General features: G+C 42.7%; 1 protein-coding gene across 6 annotated transcripts in view; it reads left to right on the top strand.

Moving 5' to 3' along the window:
* The window catches only part of TNRC6B (trinucleotide repeat containing adaptor 6B), a 230,511-nt gene extending 217,928 nt beyond the window's left edge, over positions 1-12,583 (top strand). For 5 of the 6 annotated variants that reach the window (XM_033117608.1, XM_033117609.1, XM_033117607.1 and 2 more), the window contains one exon: positions 13-400. In XM_033117608.1, coding sequence (XP_032973499.1) covers positions 13-400 — 388 coding nt within the window. Of the gene's footprint in view, positions 1-12 lie in introns of all 6 variants that reach the window. The other variant, XM_033117612.1, reaches the window with a different exon arrangement.
* The last annotated feature ends 6,350 nt before the right edge of the window (positions 12,584-18,933 follow it).

Here is an 18,933-nt window from a genome sequence, read left to right as displayed (position 1 = left end):
CCTTTTTTACAGGTGTGTGTTGGGAAACACTACCATCCTGGCTGAGTTTGCCACCGATGATGAAGTTAGCCGCTTTCTGGCACAAGCTCAGCCCCCTACACCCGCAGCAACCCCGAGCGCACCCGCAGCAGGTTGGCAGTCGCTGGAGACCGGCCAGACCCAGTCAGATCCCGTCGGACCTGCGCTGAATCTTTTCGGTGGGTCCACAGGGCTCGGGCAATGGAGCAGCAGTGCTGGCGGCAGCAGCGGGGCCGATCTTGCTGGCGCTTCATTGTGGGGGCCCCCAAACTATTCTTCTAGCTTGTGGGGAGTCCCAACCGTGGAAGATCCCCATAGGATGGGCAGCCCTGCTCCTTTACTACCTGGTGACCTTCTGGGAGGAGGGTCGGATTCAATCTGAACTTAGAACTTTCAACTCTGACCTCGTGACCTTTTTTGGAACAGCAGCAGCACTAACTTGACCTTTTCGTTTTTTTTTCAACTTGCAATAAATACATTTTTAAAAGGAAAAAAGAAAACGGAGAGAGAAAAAAAGGTGGGTCATTGACAGACTGTCTGAGCACATAGTTGCCTCCCTTATAACTTCAGTTTTTTCGTTTGGAATATGAATCCAAAAAGAGAACATATCACTCTTGAAATACTTGAATCATGAACGCCAACCTAGAAAGACAATGTGAAGCAAGTACACATACCATTTAAATTTAAACACAAAAAAATTAAAAAATTAGTTTCTAGTTTTTCACTTTTTTCATGTTATATGGAAGTTGTTGCTAAGAAACATATATACTGAAAAAAATAGCTTTTTAACTTTGTTTGCACTGGGTGTGTTTCCGTCCTTAGGTCTACCATGTTTGGGAGGGAGGGGAATTCAAAAGAATTGTTGGGGTGGGGGGAGGGAAGACTTGACGGAGCCTCACTTTAAAAACAAAAACACAAAAAACCTAAAAAAAAAAAAAAAAAAAGGAAAAAATTTGTGATTGGCTGGTTGATAAATACCAGTGTGTTCTGGCACATGTAACTGCCCAGGCATGCTCGTTCTGGTATGTGTGTGCACGTGTGTTCATGTGCATTCGCGTGCATCCTTCTCTCTGTCTCTGTGTGTGTATGCCTGTGTCCTCCTCCCTGACCCCGATTTCTCAGAAAGCTGCATTGCTGACAGTCCACAGGCTGGCTGGCCGGCCATCTGCTTTTTATTTTTATTATTGTTTTTTAAATAAGAACACGCAAGCACGGGGAGCCACTGCTGCTAGAGCAGCTCGTTGGGCTGCACGAAGATGAACAGAGTGCTTTTTAATGATGAGAGCAGGGAGTTCCTTTACATCTGCAAATTAGCCTGAGTGCAAGGTTTTTCTAGCTTTTCTTTTGACCTAGCAGTAGAGTGGAGCACTGCCAAGTCCAAAAAATTAGGAGAGCAGGAGGTACCTCTTGGAGCAACTGTGTTTATTTATTTGTTTTTTTGTTTTTAAATAAGTGGCCACTAGGCACATCTGAATATCTGTTAAGTTTTAGGCAGGCCTTTTCATTTCTTTGGACGGGAACAGATGAGATAGTTGTTAATTGTGTGACTTCTTAAAAGCAGAAAAACTGTGTTCCCTCCTTTCATGTGTAATCAGGAATGAGAAATTTGTCAGAAAGTCAGGTAATGCTGAATGCAATATTTCTATTGGTTCTCCTTTTCATTTGATGAAAACAGAAGAAAACAGGTTGTGAGCAGCCTCCTAAAGCATCGCAGCTCCTCCCCCTCTGCTCCCGCCTTGCTGAGCGTTACCTGTGCCAGGCCTCGGCGCGTTCCTGCCAGGCCATCACATCACTGACAGAAACGTTTACTTAACGAATGTTCTTAAACCAGTGTGTACTTCAGGCGTGTCCTTTTGTTCCTCTGTGTCGTGTATTTCCTGTGTATGTGGTTTTGCTTAGGCAGGTATAACTTAGCAAAGACTTTTAATTTTTAAGTATTGCACCTTTTTTTTTTTTTTTTTTTTTTGGGTTTTGACCTCTTTTTTGTTTTTTTTCCTTGTAACGTTGCTTTTTTTTTGGTATTTAAAGACTTTTTTTTTAAGCATCAATGTAGTAGTACTCTGGGCCGAATAGGGGGCAACTTTTAATCCAGTTATTACCAACATGTATGTACTTATGTTGGAATCAAAATGTATCAAACTGCTTTTTGTGAAGAGAGTTATAGCAGCCCTGAAGGGGTACCCCTTTATACAGAGCAGATGGCTGGTGGGGTGGGGGGAGGGGGACGTATGCCGGTAACATGCTAGCACTTGTGTGGACATCCCAATCTGCATTATACTGTTTAACATAAAGTGCCGACATTCTGTACCAGCAAATACCTGCCCATTCCAACCCTTGGTGGGAGCAGACCTCTACTGTCCTCCATAACTTGCTGCTAGTGAGGACAAAGGAGTTTTTCTTTCTTTAGCATCTTCAGTGAAGGATACAACAATGCCTAATGTATTTGACTTTGAGCTTGTGTCTGTGTGTAGGTGGGTGGGTGGGTGTGTATAGGAAAAGGCAAAAACGAATTATTTGCATTTAAGTGGTTTTGTGAGACAAAGAATGGGGAATTCTGTAGTCCTCTCGGCTTACCCTGTTGATTATAAACCTAGCCTCAAAAGAGATTGACATGCATAATTCAAGTGAGCATTCGCTCATACAAGTCTTTATGAACCCTTCGTGGGTAGGTGGTCAAACTTGAGTTTCCACCATTGGTGTGGTCCCATTGGATGCCTTGTAGAAAACTGTGCCCTCCTCTTGCTCTCCGATTTTCATCACCACCACGCCCCTTCCACCTTGGCCCGTGTACACAGTATCTCCTCCCAGCCCCCACCGACTGCTCTCTGTGTGGAGCAAAACCCTGTCAATGGGGTGACCTCCAGGTGAAGAGCAGCTGTGTTCAGACATCTACGGAAGGCTAGATCTTAGTGTCCCTGGGCCAGGAGCATGTTCCAAGGCTCCCACGAGCCAGTGGTAACCCTGTCCACTGCCGCGCTTGGTTTCCTGCCATGCCCTGCACCGCCCTCCACTCCCCCTGCCTATTGGTTCCTTGACCTGCACTATGGGTTAGTTGAGATCCTTACGATACTACGGTGAAAGCCGGGTGCTAGAGCCCCTCTTGTTTACAAGACATAATGAGGGATTTGAAATATGTAAAAATAAACATGAGAAGCTAAAATGTTCTTCCATCATAAGCTTAAAGGGAAAAAAACTTTAAAAAAAGACCAAAAAGTGCGCATATATATGTATATATATGCACATATAAATGTATATTTTAGATGAAGACTAACTCTGGGAGCATTTAACAGTGTTTTTGTTTTTGTTTTTAACATTTATTTTCCTGCTTTAAAATTTGCAAGCATTCTCAGGAATTCTAGGGTAGGAAGCCAGTTTTCTGAAGATGGTTTATTTAACCATATCTTATCCTAGATAGATGGCTGTTTCTTTCCTGTTAATAAACTTTTACAAGTTCCTGAAACTTCAAAAAGTTTAAACAATTTTTACTTAAAAACATGTAAAAAGAAAAGTCTCCAAACGTTATTGTCAACGGGGGATCACACATATTAAAACATGTAGAAATATTTTTTAAAAATTACCAATTTAGCAGCAACAGGTAAATTCATGATCTTAAAAAATATGGGAGAAGGATTAAGCTTTATAAGCGCTCTAACATGGATTCGTTTGAAATTGTGTGTAATGGGGGAGTGTTTGGTGTATATAAATGGGAATGCCATCATTTTGTTCCTTTCCATTTAAGACTGAACTGAAATCTCCCCTAATAATTTTAATTTTTTTTAAAGGAACCCTTCTCCCTGTCCCTTAGCCCTAGCAACAAAAGAAAGGAAGAAAGAAACAACAGCTTAAGAAAAAAAAAGTAACTCTAATCTGTAAAATAGTACGGTTGGATTGCTGAGAATCTATGTAAAGAGGAGTTAGGAAATATAGGTTAATAATTTTTGGAACAAATTTTAAATATAGACATTACTAGAGGAAAACTATCTATGGACTGTTCTATTAATGAAGAATGTCTGTCTTACCTCCATTTGTTATGGGAGAAGGACAAAATAATAGAAAAACTTAATAAGGAACAAGTGATTTTACTTTTTTCGCTCCCAGCTACTGTTGTGCTCATTTTAATTGCTATTTTGAAGATCTGCTGCTTAATTATCCCCATCCCTCAGCCGGAGATGTAAAGTGTTTCCTTTCAGTTTTGGGTGATGTCGAAATCTCCTTTTGTATTCCCTCCTGGGGCCGGGGATCAGAATTCCTAGCATGACCACAGCTTCTTCTAAACATCTAAGCTTCCCAATGGGAAAGAAACTCCCGCTCCACAAGTAAAGAGAGTGGATGGGGTTGCTGCCTGCAATTTCTCTAAAACCGCTTTAGTGCCTTCGTACATACACCCAGACATCCTAAGCAGGGGGAGCACGTGTGCACGTGCCTATGGTCCAGTCACTCTACAGACATTAAGACACTTGCCCGTTAAGGAAATTGGAGTGGTTCTGGACAGGCCCCAAAGGCAGTGGGCTCAATTTAAAACAAACAAATAGAAATCAAGGAAGTTAAGTATGCTTTCATGTCTCGATATTGTGGAATGCTGAGATCCTTCCTTGTGTGGTTACCCTCCGTTACTGTGCATTGACTTCTCCAGATGTATCGTCGTAACAGCTACAGTGATTTGGAAGGTCTCTGTGTTGGGCCAGTAGAAAGGGGTTCGCATTTTTCTGTTCTTGTCCTTTGTCTCTTTCCTTTCCCCCCAACGCCGCACCCCCCTTCCTTATTTTTGTTAACTTGCTGGAAGCTTTGCTTTATTGGTTGGCAGTGACCTAAGAACAGAATATAGTGAGATGTAATGAAGAGGAAAGCTCTTTTCTTTCCATAGTATTCTTTGGCAAGAGCCATGTCTGCTGAGAGGTTAGGTGGCTTCAATACACTTAAAAAACTCAGTGGGAGCATCTTCCCTTCCACCCCATTCTGACACGTGCAGAGGCTTGCTGGTCACCTCTCATTACGCAGGCTTATTTTATAAACATTTTAATCATGTAAATTTGAGCCTTCCAGTTTTTACTAGTTTCCCTTTATTTCTTTAAACACTTGATTACTAGCCACTCTCGCTCTCTCAAACATCACAAATTCCACTTTTGTCTACCACGTAAGTAGCCACATCATAGAAGAAGAGATGTCTTCCATCAGACTGGGGACCTCTACTGGCAATTGAGATCCAGTGCCATGACCTAATTTTCGGTGTTTTTAAAAAAAAGTTCGGATCTCCGAGATGTGGCGTTTCTGATCCCTCGGTCCCTAGCCCTTGATAGTTTTCATTTATGACATTCACCGAAGTTAACTTAGCCCTGTGGCAAGTTAAGGTTCCAATTCTTTCATCAACATTATCCACTGACTGCCATTCAATTAGTTTTATTTATTTATAGCAGTTTGATTTTCTACTACAATGGCTCCTGTTCTAAGAACTTTCCCACCTCTTCTGACATGAATGTAGCATAAATTAGAGTTGGTTCTTCCAAGTTCCTGTGGGTTGAATGTTGTGTGTAAGATATGCAACAAAAAGAAAGGAAAAGAAATTCCTGCCTGAGAATTTGGAAGAGCTTTTATTAATATATCCAGCAGAACCTAAAATTTCACAGGCTATTAACTTGTTGCAAACATTCACTCACACCCCTTTTCGGGGGGAGAGGGCAGTTTTTGTACAGTTAACAGCCAGATTCCATATCGACCTCAGATGCTGTGTACTTTTGAGTTTTATTTTTTATATTCTGGCATCTTGACTCTTAAACAGAATGAAGATGTCTGTGTGCTGAGCAAAACGCTTAAGCCAAGGCTGCTTTCCTTTGCGGTGTAAACAAGATACTTTCAGCAGACTTGGCTTAATGGCCATCTCTAAGATTAGGGAACAATTGAGTCTTTCTTTAGAAAAAGTCCCCTTTTCCCCCATCCTCAGAGTTCAAATTCAACATGTAACACGTTGTAGGTTATTGTCTTAGGCTTGGGTTTTTTTTCTCTTGTTTTAATTATCTATAAGGTCTTTAAATAGGAGTAGAGATACATTTTTAGCTAGTTAAAAAATAAAGTTTTCTTCTCCAGTGTTTTTGCCAAGTTTTGTCATATTTCATGTCTATGCATTGACTATATTTCTTAGTGTTACTGCAAAAAGAAATCTTACCCTTTAGTTGTTTTCCCTCCCGTGAGTGTACAACCAGCCTGCGTGCGTTGATAGTGCAGATGAAAATATTCTAGCCTGTGTGTATACAGTGAATTGTCAATCATTAGACCTCAGCAGTCATTCAGAAAACAGGGCGCCGTCGTCCTAACCTGCTGCTGCACCCCCACCCCACACCCCTCTCTGCTTTCTTCTCTGCAAGTACCAGGTGTCCACAGTCTAGAAACAGGCAAATAGGCATAATGTTGTCAAGTGCACCATAAGCCTATTACAAAACCGAGAATATTAGATATATTTCCAGAGTTGGTGCACATCCTAGAATATGGTCTGTAGGGTTATGGCCAGTGCCAAAGGTGTGTATATTTTCAAAGATGATCCCCATTTGTCAATGATGATGATGTTTTCTTGACCTTAAATCTGACAAAGGAGGTGCTGGCTTCACATTCTTTAGATTTGAAGTAATTATCAAATTCAAAACTCTATGAACATAACTGCATACTTAAATAAAAATTGACCATTGGCCCTCCCTACCCAGCCCACGCTTCCCTCCGACCCACACTGCCAAAGAAAAGAGCCATGAGCATCTACAGGATGGTGAAGGGAACACTGGTCAGGAAACAGCTACCCCCCACGGCTGGGCATCCATGCTGTCCTGCGGATGGTCACTCAGACTAGATCTGGAGTAATTACCAAGTATTCTGACATTTGAGTGCTTTTTACTGTCAATCTCTTGTAGGAACCTGCTACCACCACCAAAAAGAAGTAGCAAAAGTGACAGAAACTGCCAGCGTTTGCCTCACAGAATTTAAATAGCTCCCTTTTCAGTTAGCTATACACCCAAATTTGTTTTTAACGAGAAACTGTGCACACCAGGAAAAATGGTAGTGCCCTGGTGAAAGGGTCTCTGAGTTGTTGGTTCTTCATTTTGACAGTACTCGTTTTGATCATGGGAGGGAAAAGGTCAGACGAAGGCAAGAAAGGTTTTGTTTTAAATTTTAAAAAGAAAGTTTCCCTAAAGCACTTGGTGCTTTGATTTCAAGCTATAAAATCATTGCTTTCGAAATAAAATCCCAATTGTCACTGACCCATTTTGAGCCAATCTTAGTAAGTTCGGATTGTTTTTACAAAAAATGAAATTCCTCTTTCTGGCTAATGGGGAGCAGCAAAAGAAAAGTGGTGTGGGTAGCTTACAGTAGCACAGCAGAGTTGTGAAATGAATCGCTTTTCTTTCCTGTCTCTTCCCCTGCTTTCCTGGGCCTCTTACTGAATCGGGCATTCCTTCTCCTGGCTACTGAAAGGGTGTGCACAGTTCTCAGAGGGCTGGGTTGTCACAGGTGACCAGAGGTGCGCTGGAGCAGCCTTACTGCAGGACTGGCCTTACAGCAGAGTTCTGGAGAAGAAGACAGTATATCCTACATGTGTTCGCCAAAAATCAAAAAGGGGGGTGTTTATACAAAACCAAGCAAAAACTTTTGGAGCCCTTTAAAAAGTTACATACCTTTTAAAGGTAGTATAGTTTTTCACCAAGTGATGCATTCAGCATACACTTCTTGCTAGAAATTTTGGGATAAGTTAGAATAAATGTGTTTAAAACACCACCTCTACCCCCCCCCCTTTTTAATTTTGTCCAAGGAATTAATTACTTAAGTGTAGTATTTCTGAATGTGCCTTTGTGAGTACAGAGACCGTCTGTTTTAGGCAGAAGCTCTCCGTTGGGATAAGACGGAAAGACGGTCAGCCTAGTGTTTAGGGCAGTCAGCATTTCTCCTGGCAGCCCCCAGGGGCAGCTGCTGAGTTTTCATTAGCATCAATATTGCACAGTGTAGCGTTGTGTGAAGAGGTTCTGGGACTTGGGACAGGGGAGATGAGGGGACAAAGGTGCACAGATGACAGAGACCCAGGTCAGTCCAAGAGTGCAGGTTGAATTTACCTATCTGCATTACCTAGTTTTCTTTGTGTACGTGTGTGCGTGCGTGTAGCTGTTTTATTTGTTGTTTTTCTGTAAGCACTGGAGAACTGAAATATGGTGATGTCTGTGACACATTCATGCATGTCGAGAAAGCGCTGTCTGGCTTCTGCGGTGTGCAGGGCGGGCAGCGCATTTCCACCCTCTGAGTCTGTCCTGAGAAGGCAATTATTTTCCCAAATGGAAGTCACTTCGTGTTGCTGTTTATGTGAACAGGGTATTACACACAAGGAAAAAGCTTTTGAAAGGATAAGATGGAAGTGTTTGAGAAAGAAAAGAGAAAAATCTGAAAATCATATTTTATGTCTTCAGAACGATTAATAGTTAAACATAGAAACCTGCAGTGTCTCTTCATTTGTTTTTATTTGTTTTGAACGATTCCACCTCTTCTCCCCACTCCTGATCTTCTAAAGAAATATCAAGTGAATGCTAAGGGCCATTTCCGTAATTCCTCAGAGCTCCCCAAAGAGGAAACCAGTCCCTCCCGCAAGATTCCTTCAGCTTCATTCAGGAAGACACAGGGAGTAGAGAGGCTGCGCTCTTTCTTCCTCTCATTCCTCTCTAATGGCCTTGAAATGTATTATTATGCAAATGTGAATTTTGATACTGAATTTAAGAAGAGGTTGTTGGATTTTTTTCTTTTTTCAAAAAAAAAAAAGGTCCCATATGTGGTCATCATTGCTTCTTTATTTTGTAACGTGAATTGTAACTATGCATTCTGCAAAAGGGGGGAGGAGAGGGCAGAAAGGGGAAGGAAGTAGCTTTGCATCTTTGTTCTATGGTTTCTGTGTCCATGGTATCCCCACATCCTGGTGGGGACGGGGAGTGAGAGCAAGAAGCGGTAAGGTCAGCACAGGGAGGTGTCCCCAGAGAGGCAGGGACCTGGGAGTCCTCCTGGGGTCGCTGGCAGGCCTGATGGCCCAGCGCATCCTGGGAGGCCTGCAGTTCCTACCCACCAATATATGGTACAGGATTCTCCATCCTAGCCGTACAGTGTTAAACCGGTGCAACATTGGGGCCCCACAGGCTTCGATGTTCTCTGGAAACAAGGACTCATTCTTTCCTGAATTCAGAACCCCTTCAAGCTCAGGAAACCATGCCTCACTCATGCAAACCTTACAGTTAATCTTTATGTCAACTTCAAAAACCTCCTCCTCCTAGCTCCTCACTTCTTTTTCATTTTTCTTTCTTCCTTCTTACTCGTTTTTAAGTGAACTTAATTACAAGGAAATTGTCTTGCTCTCAGGGGAAGAGGACTTTTGCTTGTCAGGCAAAAAAAAAAAAAAAAAGATCTCTTCCCCATTCACTACCCCTCAGCCAAACGGGACCTCTCCGCTTTCCTTGCGTTTGTAAAGCTGTAGATAGCTAGCGAGCAGCGAGGTGTTTGGCATGGAACAGCCTCCAGCCTCCGAACAGGATTCCTTTGTGGCTCTTGCCTGTGGTGAATTGTGGCACCTGCACTGCTGTGGTCTAGGCATCCTTTGCAACACGTAGTATCTTACCCGAGAGCTCGTCCTGCCCGTGCCCAGTGTTCCCGCGCCGCGGTGTGCGTTGATGTTCACAGTACTGTAACGAGGAACAGACTTGACCACAGTCTCCTCGTGCTTGTGCAAGGCTGCACAGGCACGACCTCATCAGGGTTCCAATCTGTTAGATTGCCTTTAGACAAAAAAACAAAACCAACAAAAAAAGAAAAAAAATCCTGACGTTTCAACTGTTTAACACAAAACGATACCTCGAGGTACATTTCCCCTGCAGTGTAGACCTTAACACCCCTCTCCTTTTCTGACATCGGTGGTTATCCTTTTTAAAATATGAACGTGTAAATAGCAGGATAACTTTTATAATTTTTGTTCTTTGCTGTGAAAGTAACCCTAAAATATGATTTTTTTTAAGCCATCAGAAGTTTCAAATCTTATTCTTTCATATTTAAGAAGAGAAAGCAAAACAGGTCAGGGGAGTAGCCTTACATTTGTGGGCTGAGGTTCCCTTCCCTTGCCTCCGTACATGTGACAGCAGGGCAGTGTCTAAAGCCTGTTTTGAGTAGATGCCATCTATTCCAACCTTCTGGTTCCTGGGTGGGGAGTGTCTGAATTTCTCTCTTCCGGAAGATCCATCTCCTCTAGGGTTCCAGAATTAAACCTCTTTTCCACAGGAGACCTTGAGCAGTCAACCTTTCTTGATTCAAATACACACACGCATACACACACAGTAACTGAGTAGCATTCTGTAGCTCACAAAGGGAATTAGTCCCTGGCATTTCAGGTTGGCGCTGTAGAATTTATAGCCTTGTCACTTTGCAATGCTCTGGAAATGTATTGATTTCTTACTTAGAAACTCATCTGAGACTTGCAGACAATGGCCCTAAAAGGCATGCGTACCCTCAGATGTTCCTCCAGGAGGCTTGAAGCTGACATTACATAGAGGGAAATAGGTTTAACAAATGCTGCTTGTAGGGATCTGTCAGCTAGCTACTGCTCTCCTAGATTTGGCCACGGATGAGGCAGGGTCCGAATGGGTCGTTTTGAAGAGCTCCTTCATAAATACCCTTTTTCCCCCATCTTAAAGACAAACCTTATATCTGTCAAGAAGCCCATTTTAGTTTTAACTTGTATAATGACGACTTCCTTTGAGGGGAAGAAGCTTGATTATAAATGCACACATAGTCACCACCCACCTTCTGATTTGGGCGCTGTCAACCTTGGGATTTTATTTCTGTTTGGAGGCCCCTTTTCCATCAGTCTCCTTCCTCTGATCCCTCATGAGTTCTTCTGCTCTTATATCCCTCTACAGTCCTCCCAAAGGGCTTAACTGATCTCTGCACTTCTTTCCTGGGACACTCCCCCCCACCACCACCACCCTTTGCACACACCAGTGACCAAAGTGTGTCCAGTGATTTCACAGAAGACATCAAAAATGGTGCATGCACCGCGAATGTGCTCACGGAGACACGTGCACAAGATTCTGCACCCTTGGCCTTAACCTCAGTATGACGTAGGTGCAGGAACATTTTTAACAGGTTTAAAAAAAAAAAAGACAAAAAAAAACCCTTTTGTGAGTGGGGGGAAAAGCAGACATGAGTTCAGCTGTGCCCGTTCCTCAAGCTCCACTATTTGCTTACAATTTGGAATTCTCTGCCCACCACACCCCTGTTTTGAGTAACCAAAAACATAACAAAAGCAACCTGAGGAGAGATTTCTGGACTATTTTGTCTTTCTCCATTTAGATGGAGATATAAATGCTGCTTTGGGTTCCATAATCCTAGGGGGCTATGTTTACAGAGTAAAATACATCCTACCAAATCAGGAAACTGAATAATGGAACCTTTGCAGTGAGTTAGGTCACTGATGGTGAACAAGAGAAATGAGGGCTCTTGGGGGTGGGGCAGAGGAGGAGATAATGAAAAAGTCCCATTTTAATGACTTGTGATATGTTGCTCCCTTCCTCCTCTCTCCTCCCTTCACTTCTCTCCTTGCCCCGTTTAAACAAGGTGCAGAGAAATGCATCATAAAAAGGCTGGATTTTTTAAAGGCAGCTTTCCAACTTTGCACACAAACAGGTAACAGGAAGGTACAGCAAAAATCCTCTCGGAAACACTGTCAGCAGAAACAAAACCTGTAAACATACTAAATAGCTGCACATATTGATGCTCTCTGCAGGTTACCTAGAAGTGTTTTGTTTTTCTTATACTTGAAATAGCTTTTACAATATTATTTTGGTGGCTTTCTTTCCTCTCTTCTGGTGGGCAATAGAGAAAGTGGATGATGGGATTTAAGGACGTTTGAGGGGAGAAAAGGAAGGATATGGCATTGTCTTTCCCCCTCCATCCCCCAAACAGAGGTTTAATCAAACTCCCATATGTTGAAATTGCTCCTCATATTACTTGTTTTACATGGACACAGAAACTAGGCACTTTAGAGGTGCACTTGCATGGCAGGCTGGGCCCCCCTTTTCTATATTTTATTTTACTTTTTTAGTATAGTGGTACTTAAAATCACTGGTTCACTTAAAAAAACAAACAATAAAATGTTAAACTCTACTAATGTACAAATAAGCTGAAAAGTTGCATTTTATGTGTATTTTTTGCCATAGCAGGTACTGTATTTCTCATGCTGGATTTCAAAAAAAAAAAAAATCAAAAACAAAAAAAACTAAAGGGTGGTGTTTTATTGGATTGTGACAGGTTGAGTAATAAGGAATTAAGTCGTCGTCATTTCATTAAAACAGAGATGATGTGATGCATAAATAAGAGTTTTCTGAAGGGTTTTTTGGGCTTTTAAACAGCTTATTTTTGTTTTTGTTTAGTTTTTTATTTTATTTTATTTTGGAAAGATATGATTGTATTATGTGCAACTCAGTTGCTTACATTATAACTACAAAATATTTTTGGGTTCCTGGAAAAAAAAGAAATAAGACTAATAAATGTGTTTGGCTGCTAAGCATTTATTGTGGTTTCCTGTTTTATTTTGCCAGTTTAATTTGCCTGTTTGCTGAGTGTTTCCATTTTTTCTCCTCTTAACCTTGCTACACACCTGAAAGCTGTCCCAAAATTCAGCATCTGGATTGGGCCTCAACTGGGTCTGTCTTGCCTTGGGATGTTTTTGTTGTTGGTGTTGACCAGTTGGCCGGTTGTTTGGTGGTGGTGGGTTTGTGCTCCTTGGTCTTGCCGCCTGCCACAGTGCAGAGTTCAAATTTTCTACAAGAAATGGATGTTCTCCTGCCATGTGCTGTCTTGTGTAATCCTGATTTGCACTTGGGGTGAGAGCTCTGGCATAGAGAAGATGCCTACCTTGGGTTCTGCTGCGCCCAGGGCAGAGAACCAGCCAGCCAGTTCCGTCCGCTCGCTCAGTGCTCCCCACCTTACCCTAAAGGTGAGGTTTTCCCCATCAAAAAGCTTCTCATTTATTGTTAGCTGCTGAAACAGATGTGTTGAGACATGATCATGAAACACCTCTAGGATGGCAAAGAGGAGGAAGGGAGCGAAACGAGTATCTTCTTAGGCCCAGGTACTGCTGTGTCTGACTTAATTCTCAGTGTGGTGGGGATAGATAGCAGCAACCTGATTCCTGAGGAAACGGTCGCTCAGAATTATGTAATTAGCTGATAATAGGTAGCACTGATTGAGTGTTTACTATAAGCCGGGCACTGCCCTAAGCTTGCTGTAGGTTCACTCATTTAATTAAACTTGCCTCCGTCGCTAGGGAAACGATAACAGGAACCCACACAGGATTCAGAAGTTACCACGCCAAAATGCCTCTGCTGCAAGATACCTGGATCTCGGAGAAAATGGTCGTCAGCCAGTCTGTTGTACTAAGGGACACGCTATCTACCATCCACTTCTTTTGTCATAAACACTGGGAAATCTGAAGTGAGAAGAGGTGAACTCTTCAAAAACAATCTGGAGTGCTTGTCTATTACAAGTGCTATTTTTAAGGAATAGAGATCATTGCAAAAAAACATGAAGACCTTTATCACCAAAGACTTTATTTTAACTTTTGGAGATTTTAAAAATGCATAAATGGCTAAAGGGAGATGTTTTGTAGAATTAAAGGTGGTCGTTAAGACGTTAGCATCTGACTTAACCTTCCTCTGTGGCGTGCCCCGCCATAAGTCCTCTTCTCCTGTTTTCTTGATACCTACATGTGACAAAATCCCCACTTTGGAGAAACCCTGTTTTCTATGTTCCACCAGCATCCAAAAGCAGCATTGCTAGGAAAAAAGTCACTACGGGGCAAAGAAGGGCTCCTGGAAATCTACTGTAACCAACCAGCAACGAGACCTTGACGTTGTCCAGCAGTATCCTGTGCCGACTAACACATGGAGAAAATGAGCGGTGTCGGGAAAAGACCCAAACTCCTGCTGCACGACTATAAGTAGAGAGGTGCTTCTGCTTCGCGTGCAGTTCCTCTAGTGCTTGGGATCCTTTCCCTTCCTGCCCCCTTCGGTTGTTAACTCATCCTCTCTCTTCACGTGTTCAATCGGGGCCCTTGCCAATCAACGTGCTTAAGTCCCCCAGGAACAACCCTCCTGTGGGTCCACATTTCAAACCCTGCCTCACCAGCTCCTGTCCCATTTTTTTCCCCTGGAGAAATGTTCTCTCCGTCCTGAGTCCCTTCCAACCTGTTTTCCGTCCCTATCATTCCCCTAGAAGATCTTTCTCTAAGGTGACTAACCATCTCCCTAGTCCTGTGGACATGAGCATTTGCTTCTTGATATCACAACTCCTGGGGTTCCTTCTACTGTGTTCCTTTGTCTCTTGAATCTCTCTCACCCTCTTTTATCTGGACATGAAGTTTCGTCAGTGCTCAAAACCAGGCCCTTTAGGCAGTGTCATCCACCTTGCTGTCCTCCTTTCTTACTCTCCTTTATCTTCTGACTGAGCTGTAAATTTGGGAGTGCCCCTGGGTTCAGCCCTGAATCTTGTTTTCTAGTCCTGTTGCTCCCCCGAGATATGTTCAGCCAGCCTGTGTTTTTAAGTACAATACATGTCCTAATCCTGCCCAAATTATATCCATAACCCTGGCCTTTCTAATCTCCTGTCTACCCAAGTGACTGATTTCCTACCTTCCTCTAATGGACAAATTCCTCCACCTTCGTTGTCAAATCTACTTCTTCATCAGTCTTTTCCCATCTCAGTAAATGGCACCACTGTTCACCTAATTGTTCAAACCCATAGCTGCTTCTCATCGCTTAAGTCCATCAGGAAGTCCTGTCACCTCTATACTACACATGTACCCACAAATGGTCCTCGACTCTCACATCCCACTACAGCCACCTTCGGGGTCCATCCCACACGCTACCTGGACAACTGCACAAGCTTCCCAGCAGCCTGCCCTCTTGCCCTTCCCCCCACCCCAGACTGTTCTGTCTCTTCACATGGTTACTCTCCAGTGGTTTCTCCTTACCATTAAAACTCAAACTCCATACCATGGTTCACAAACCCCACACAGGATCTCATTCCCTTTGACTCTCCTGATCTCACTCTCAGACTAGCCCTGTGAGCTTTCCTGTTTCGTAATCACACCAAGTTCCTGCTCACCTCAAGGCTGTTACATTTATTTTTCCATTGCCTGAAATGCTCTTTTCCCTACATCTTTGTGTAGTTTCTGATGAAATGTGAGGTCTTACCTGATTATCCTATCAAAAAAGAGCTGTCAACACTCCCATTTCTACCCTAAGCTACTCTATGCTCGTCTTGCTATATTTTCTTCATAGAACTTACCATTTTCTAAAAATACCTTGTTTATTCTTTATTATCTCCCTCACTGGAATGTAAGGACTAGAATTCTGTGTTGCTCACCAGCTGCAGGGTCTAAAACCCTTATGGCTTTAATTACTATCTCTATGCTAATGACTATGAAATTTATATTTCCAACCCTTATCACTGAGCTCCAGACCTGTGTATATAATTGTCTACTCAACATTTTGAAACACCTGGATATCTTAATAGCACTGCAAACTCAATAAACCCCAAACAGAAAAGTCTATCCTACTTGTTTGCCCTCCTCCCATCCCATGGTAAATGGCATTGCCATCCATTCAATGAAACTTGGAAACCTAAGAGCATTCTTGACTCTGCCCCCTCTCTTACTCCCCATAGCTAACCCATCACCAAGCTGGATTGATTGTACCTCTTAATCTTGTCCTTTTCTTCATTTCCTCTGCCTCTACTTCCTTTGTGAAAGCTAGATTGCTTTGCATATGCGCCTAGGTCTCCGTAATCCACTGCACTAACACAAGTGTTTCTCACTTGGCATTCATTCCAGTTCCCCTGTCCCAAATCCATTCTATATATAAAAGCCGGCATGATTGTTTTCAAAACACAAATCTGATGAAGTCGTCCCCGAGCCTAAAGCCTTTTAGTGTTTTTTCCATTGCTTAGAATAAAACCCTCAAATACCCTTATTTCCAACAAGGTTCTCATAGTCTGGCTTCCACCTACTTCTCCAAATTTACCTCCTTCTCATCTTTGTCCTCTCCGCTCCAACCTCATCAGCTGACCAATGTATCCCACTGCCTAGTACAATGCCAGGCACACAGTATGTATGACTGTGGAATGAATGATCCGAATGGGGAACGATACTACATCAAGAATTTAAGAAACTAGTTATTTTAAAGGCCTGAAATAAAAACAGAAGGATATATATAAAAGAGGGGAAGAGCTAATCAGAAGACCTGTTCATGAGTTAGGGCTCAAGAGAGATGTGAAAGTAAAATTAGAGATGTTGCTTTACATAACAGTGAACCAGCGGGAAGTGTCTAGGTGACCTTTGGAAATCAGGACCCAAAACTCTGGAGAACCCGCGGACTCAGAAGGTAAGCCTTACAGATGTGCAAGCAGTTTCCAAGGAGGAAAACTTGGTTAAACCTTGAGGAAACTCCCCCCCCCCATTTCCTTTTCCAGGAGTGAGAGGGGTCATCAACGAAAAAGCAGTCAAAGAGGAGAATCACTACAGTTCAGTGTCAAAGCAAGAGAGAGATTGTCAAGAACGCTAAGTACTTCAATCAGCCAGAAAGGATGATTGAGTACAGGAAATAAGAAAAACCATTTGGTGCAAAAATCAAAATTATATAAGAAGTGCATCGGGAAACTTCCTCCAGTTCTTTCCCTGGCTGTCCCATTGCCTGCATGTCCCCCGACACACAGACTTTATTAGTGATTCTTCATGCAAACAGAGGCAAACAAATAGATATTATGGGAAAGGCCCTTTTGATTTGATTTAAGGAAGTTATTGGTGATCAATGAGACTGTGGTCTGGAGGAAACGAGAGGGCAGGAAGTTGCCTCGTGGTGCTAAGGAATAAAGCAGGGAGGAGAGCGAATTTGTTGAGTACAGAAATCCCAGACACTGAGCTAAGGAGTCAGATCTATTCTTGCCTTCGCTCCTCACTGTATATCTGGAGCTCTTCAGCTATATTTCACAGGTGAAAAGACCCAAGTGCCAAACAATTCAGCAACTGCCCAAGTCACACAGCTAATAACTGGCAGTGCCAGGAATGGTTGGTGAAGAGGCAGCCAGAAAGAGATTTCTATTCTAGGGATATAACAAGAGTAAGTGAGGATATTTAGTGGAAGAGACCTGTGCATTTAAAAAAAAAAAAAATCAGAGAAGGGAGGCAGAATTGGAGAGATGAAAAATCCGAGATAAAATAATTTAAAAGCAAGATCGTTTCCTGAATTAACAGGTAGAAGACTGGAGGCAGAAACTCCTACTTTTAAGGAAAAGTAATAGCAAAATAAAGCAAAGGCAGGAGAGAGGGCTGGAAGACTGAGGAGACAGTTGAGTTTGCAATAGTCACAGAGGAAAATGAGAACAGTACACATCACAGCACATCAAAGCAGTGACAGCCTGAAGCACTCTGCAAAGAGTGGGAAGTTGCAGGAAGTATAGGAGTATTCTTCATCTTTCCAGAACTGTCTGCCCTCACCCAAGACCAATCCTCTGCAGCTCAAGAGGGGAGGTGGAAGAAGACCTGGGCGATAAGCCCAGGTGACTGATGGCCATCCCTCATGGTCCAGGTATTCTGGAATTGGGGCTGTGGTTGATTCTGACTGCTAATTCAGGAGTCCAGGTGGAGACACGAAGAAGCCATGGAATGAGGGCTCAGAAGAGGTGTGAGGGAGGTTGGAGGAAGAAGAAGTACAATATCAGGATCCAATTTGTATCTTGGCTATTGTGGGCCTTATTTCTTTCTGAGCTAGGCTCCTTTGGGCAGTCTTCATTCATCCAGGAAACATTTATTGAGCACCTATACTATGCCAGATCCTGTGCTAGGTGCCAGGGACACAGGTGACCAAGACAGATATGATCTCTGCCCCCACCCCTCCGAGTTTGCAATTAATGGGAAAAGCAAACAACTCTGAACTCTGGTGAGAATTATGAGAGGCCTATAAGAAGCCAGGAGGTCACTCATCATCTATGAAATCCCAGAGGTAGGGAAGGAAAATATTATAGGGGTGGTCCACCAGTTTTTCAGTGAATCTGGAATAAATGGAGGGGTTAGAAAATGGAGGAAAAGAAGTTATTGTCAAAGACAAGATCTTGAAGTTTTAAGATCTAATGAGCAATTTTTAATATCTCTAAAGTATTATGGTTACAGGGAAAGGGAGTTCACCTCAGCAAACAAGCTGGGAATTCAAAATGGAATTCACCTGAAAGGTCTTGTTTTTAGTGAAGAGCTCAGAAACAGGTAATTTCAAAGCAGCATGGTACCTGCTAAGGTAGCACAAAGGAAAGGATACAATTGGAACTGTTAAGAACTGTCTGGAGCCTATCTGCCTGCAATTAACTCCTAGCTCTCCCCCTTCTACATGAGTAGTCTAAAGATAACCTGACCATGCCTTTGTTTTGTCATCTGCAAAATGGGATCATAATGGTAGCATTTATTGAGCACTTACTCTGTGCATTGCACCAAGGGCTTGTATTATTTCACTTAATAATAGCTGAACAACTTAGCATCATCACAATGATTAAATGAGATCTCTTGTGTAAAGCACTCAAGACAGTGCCTGATACCTAGTAAGACCTCCATAAACGTTAGGGGTTTTTATTATTATTAGCAAACCATGGAGAGAACGGGCCCATCAGGGGACATTCTCTGGACTGGGCCTTAAGCAGTGAAAAAACAGAGGTGTTCCAGAATGGGGGGAATGCCTTCTTCACCAAGCCGTGGGGTGAGAAGGCATGGTGGGTGCTGGAAACCATACAGCATAATGGCTAAGAGTGCAGAATCTGAAGTCAGGCGGCTGCGCTTAACTGGGTGACTCTCAGCATGTCACTCAGCTTCTATGA

Source organism: Rhinolophus ferrumequinum, chromosome 10 (genome assembly GCF_004115265.2).
Source record: "Rhinolophus ferrumequinum isolate MPI-CBG mRhiFer1 chromosome 10, mRhiFer1_v1.p, whole genome shotgun sequence".
NCBI lineage: Eukaryota > Metazoa > Chordata > Mammalia > Chiroptera > Rhinolophidae > Rhinolophus > Rhinolophus ferrumequinum.
Note: the sequence above shows the minus strand (reverse complement) of the source record. Positions and strands in the feature narration are given on the sequence as shown.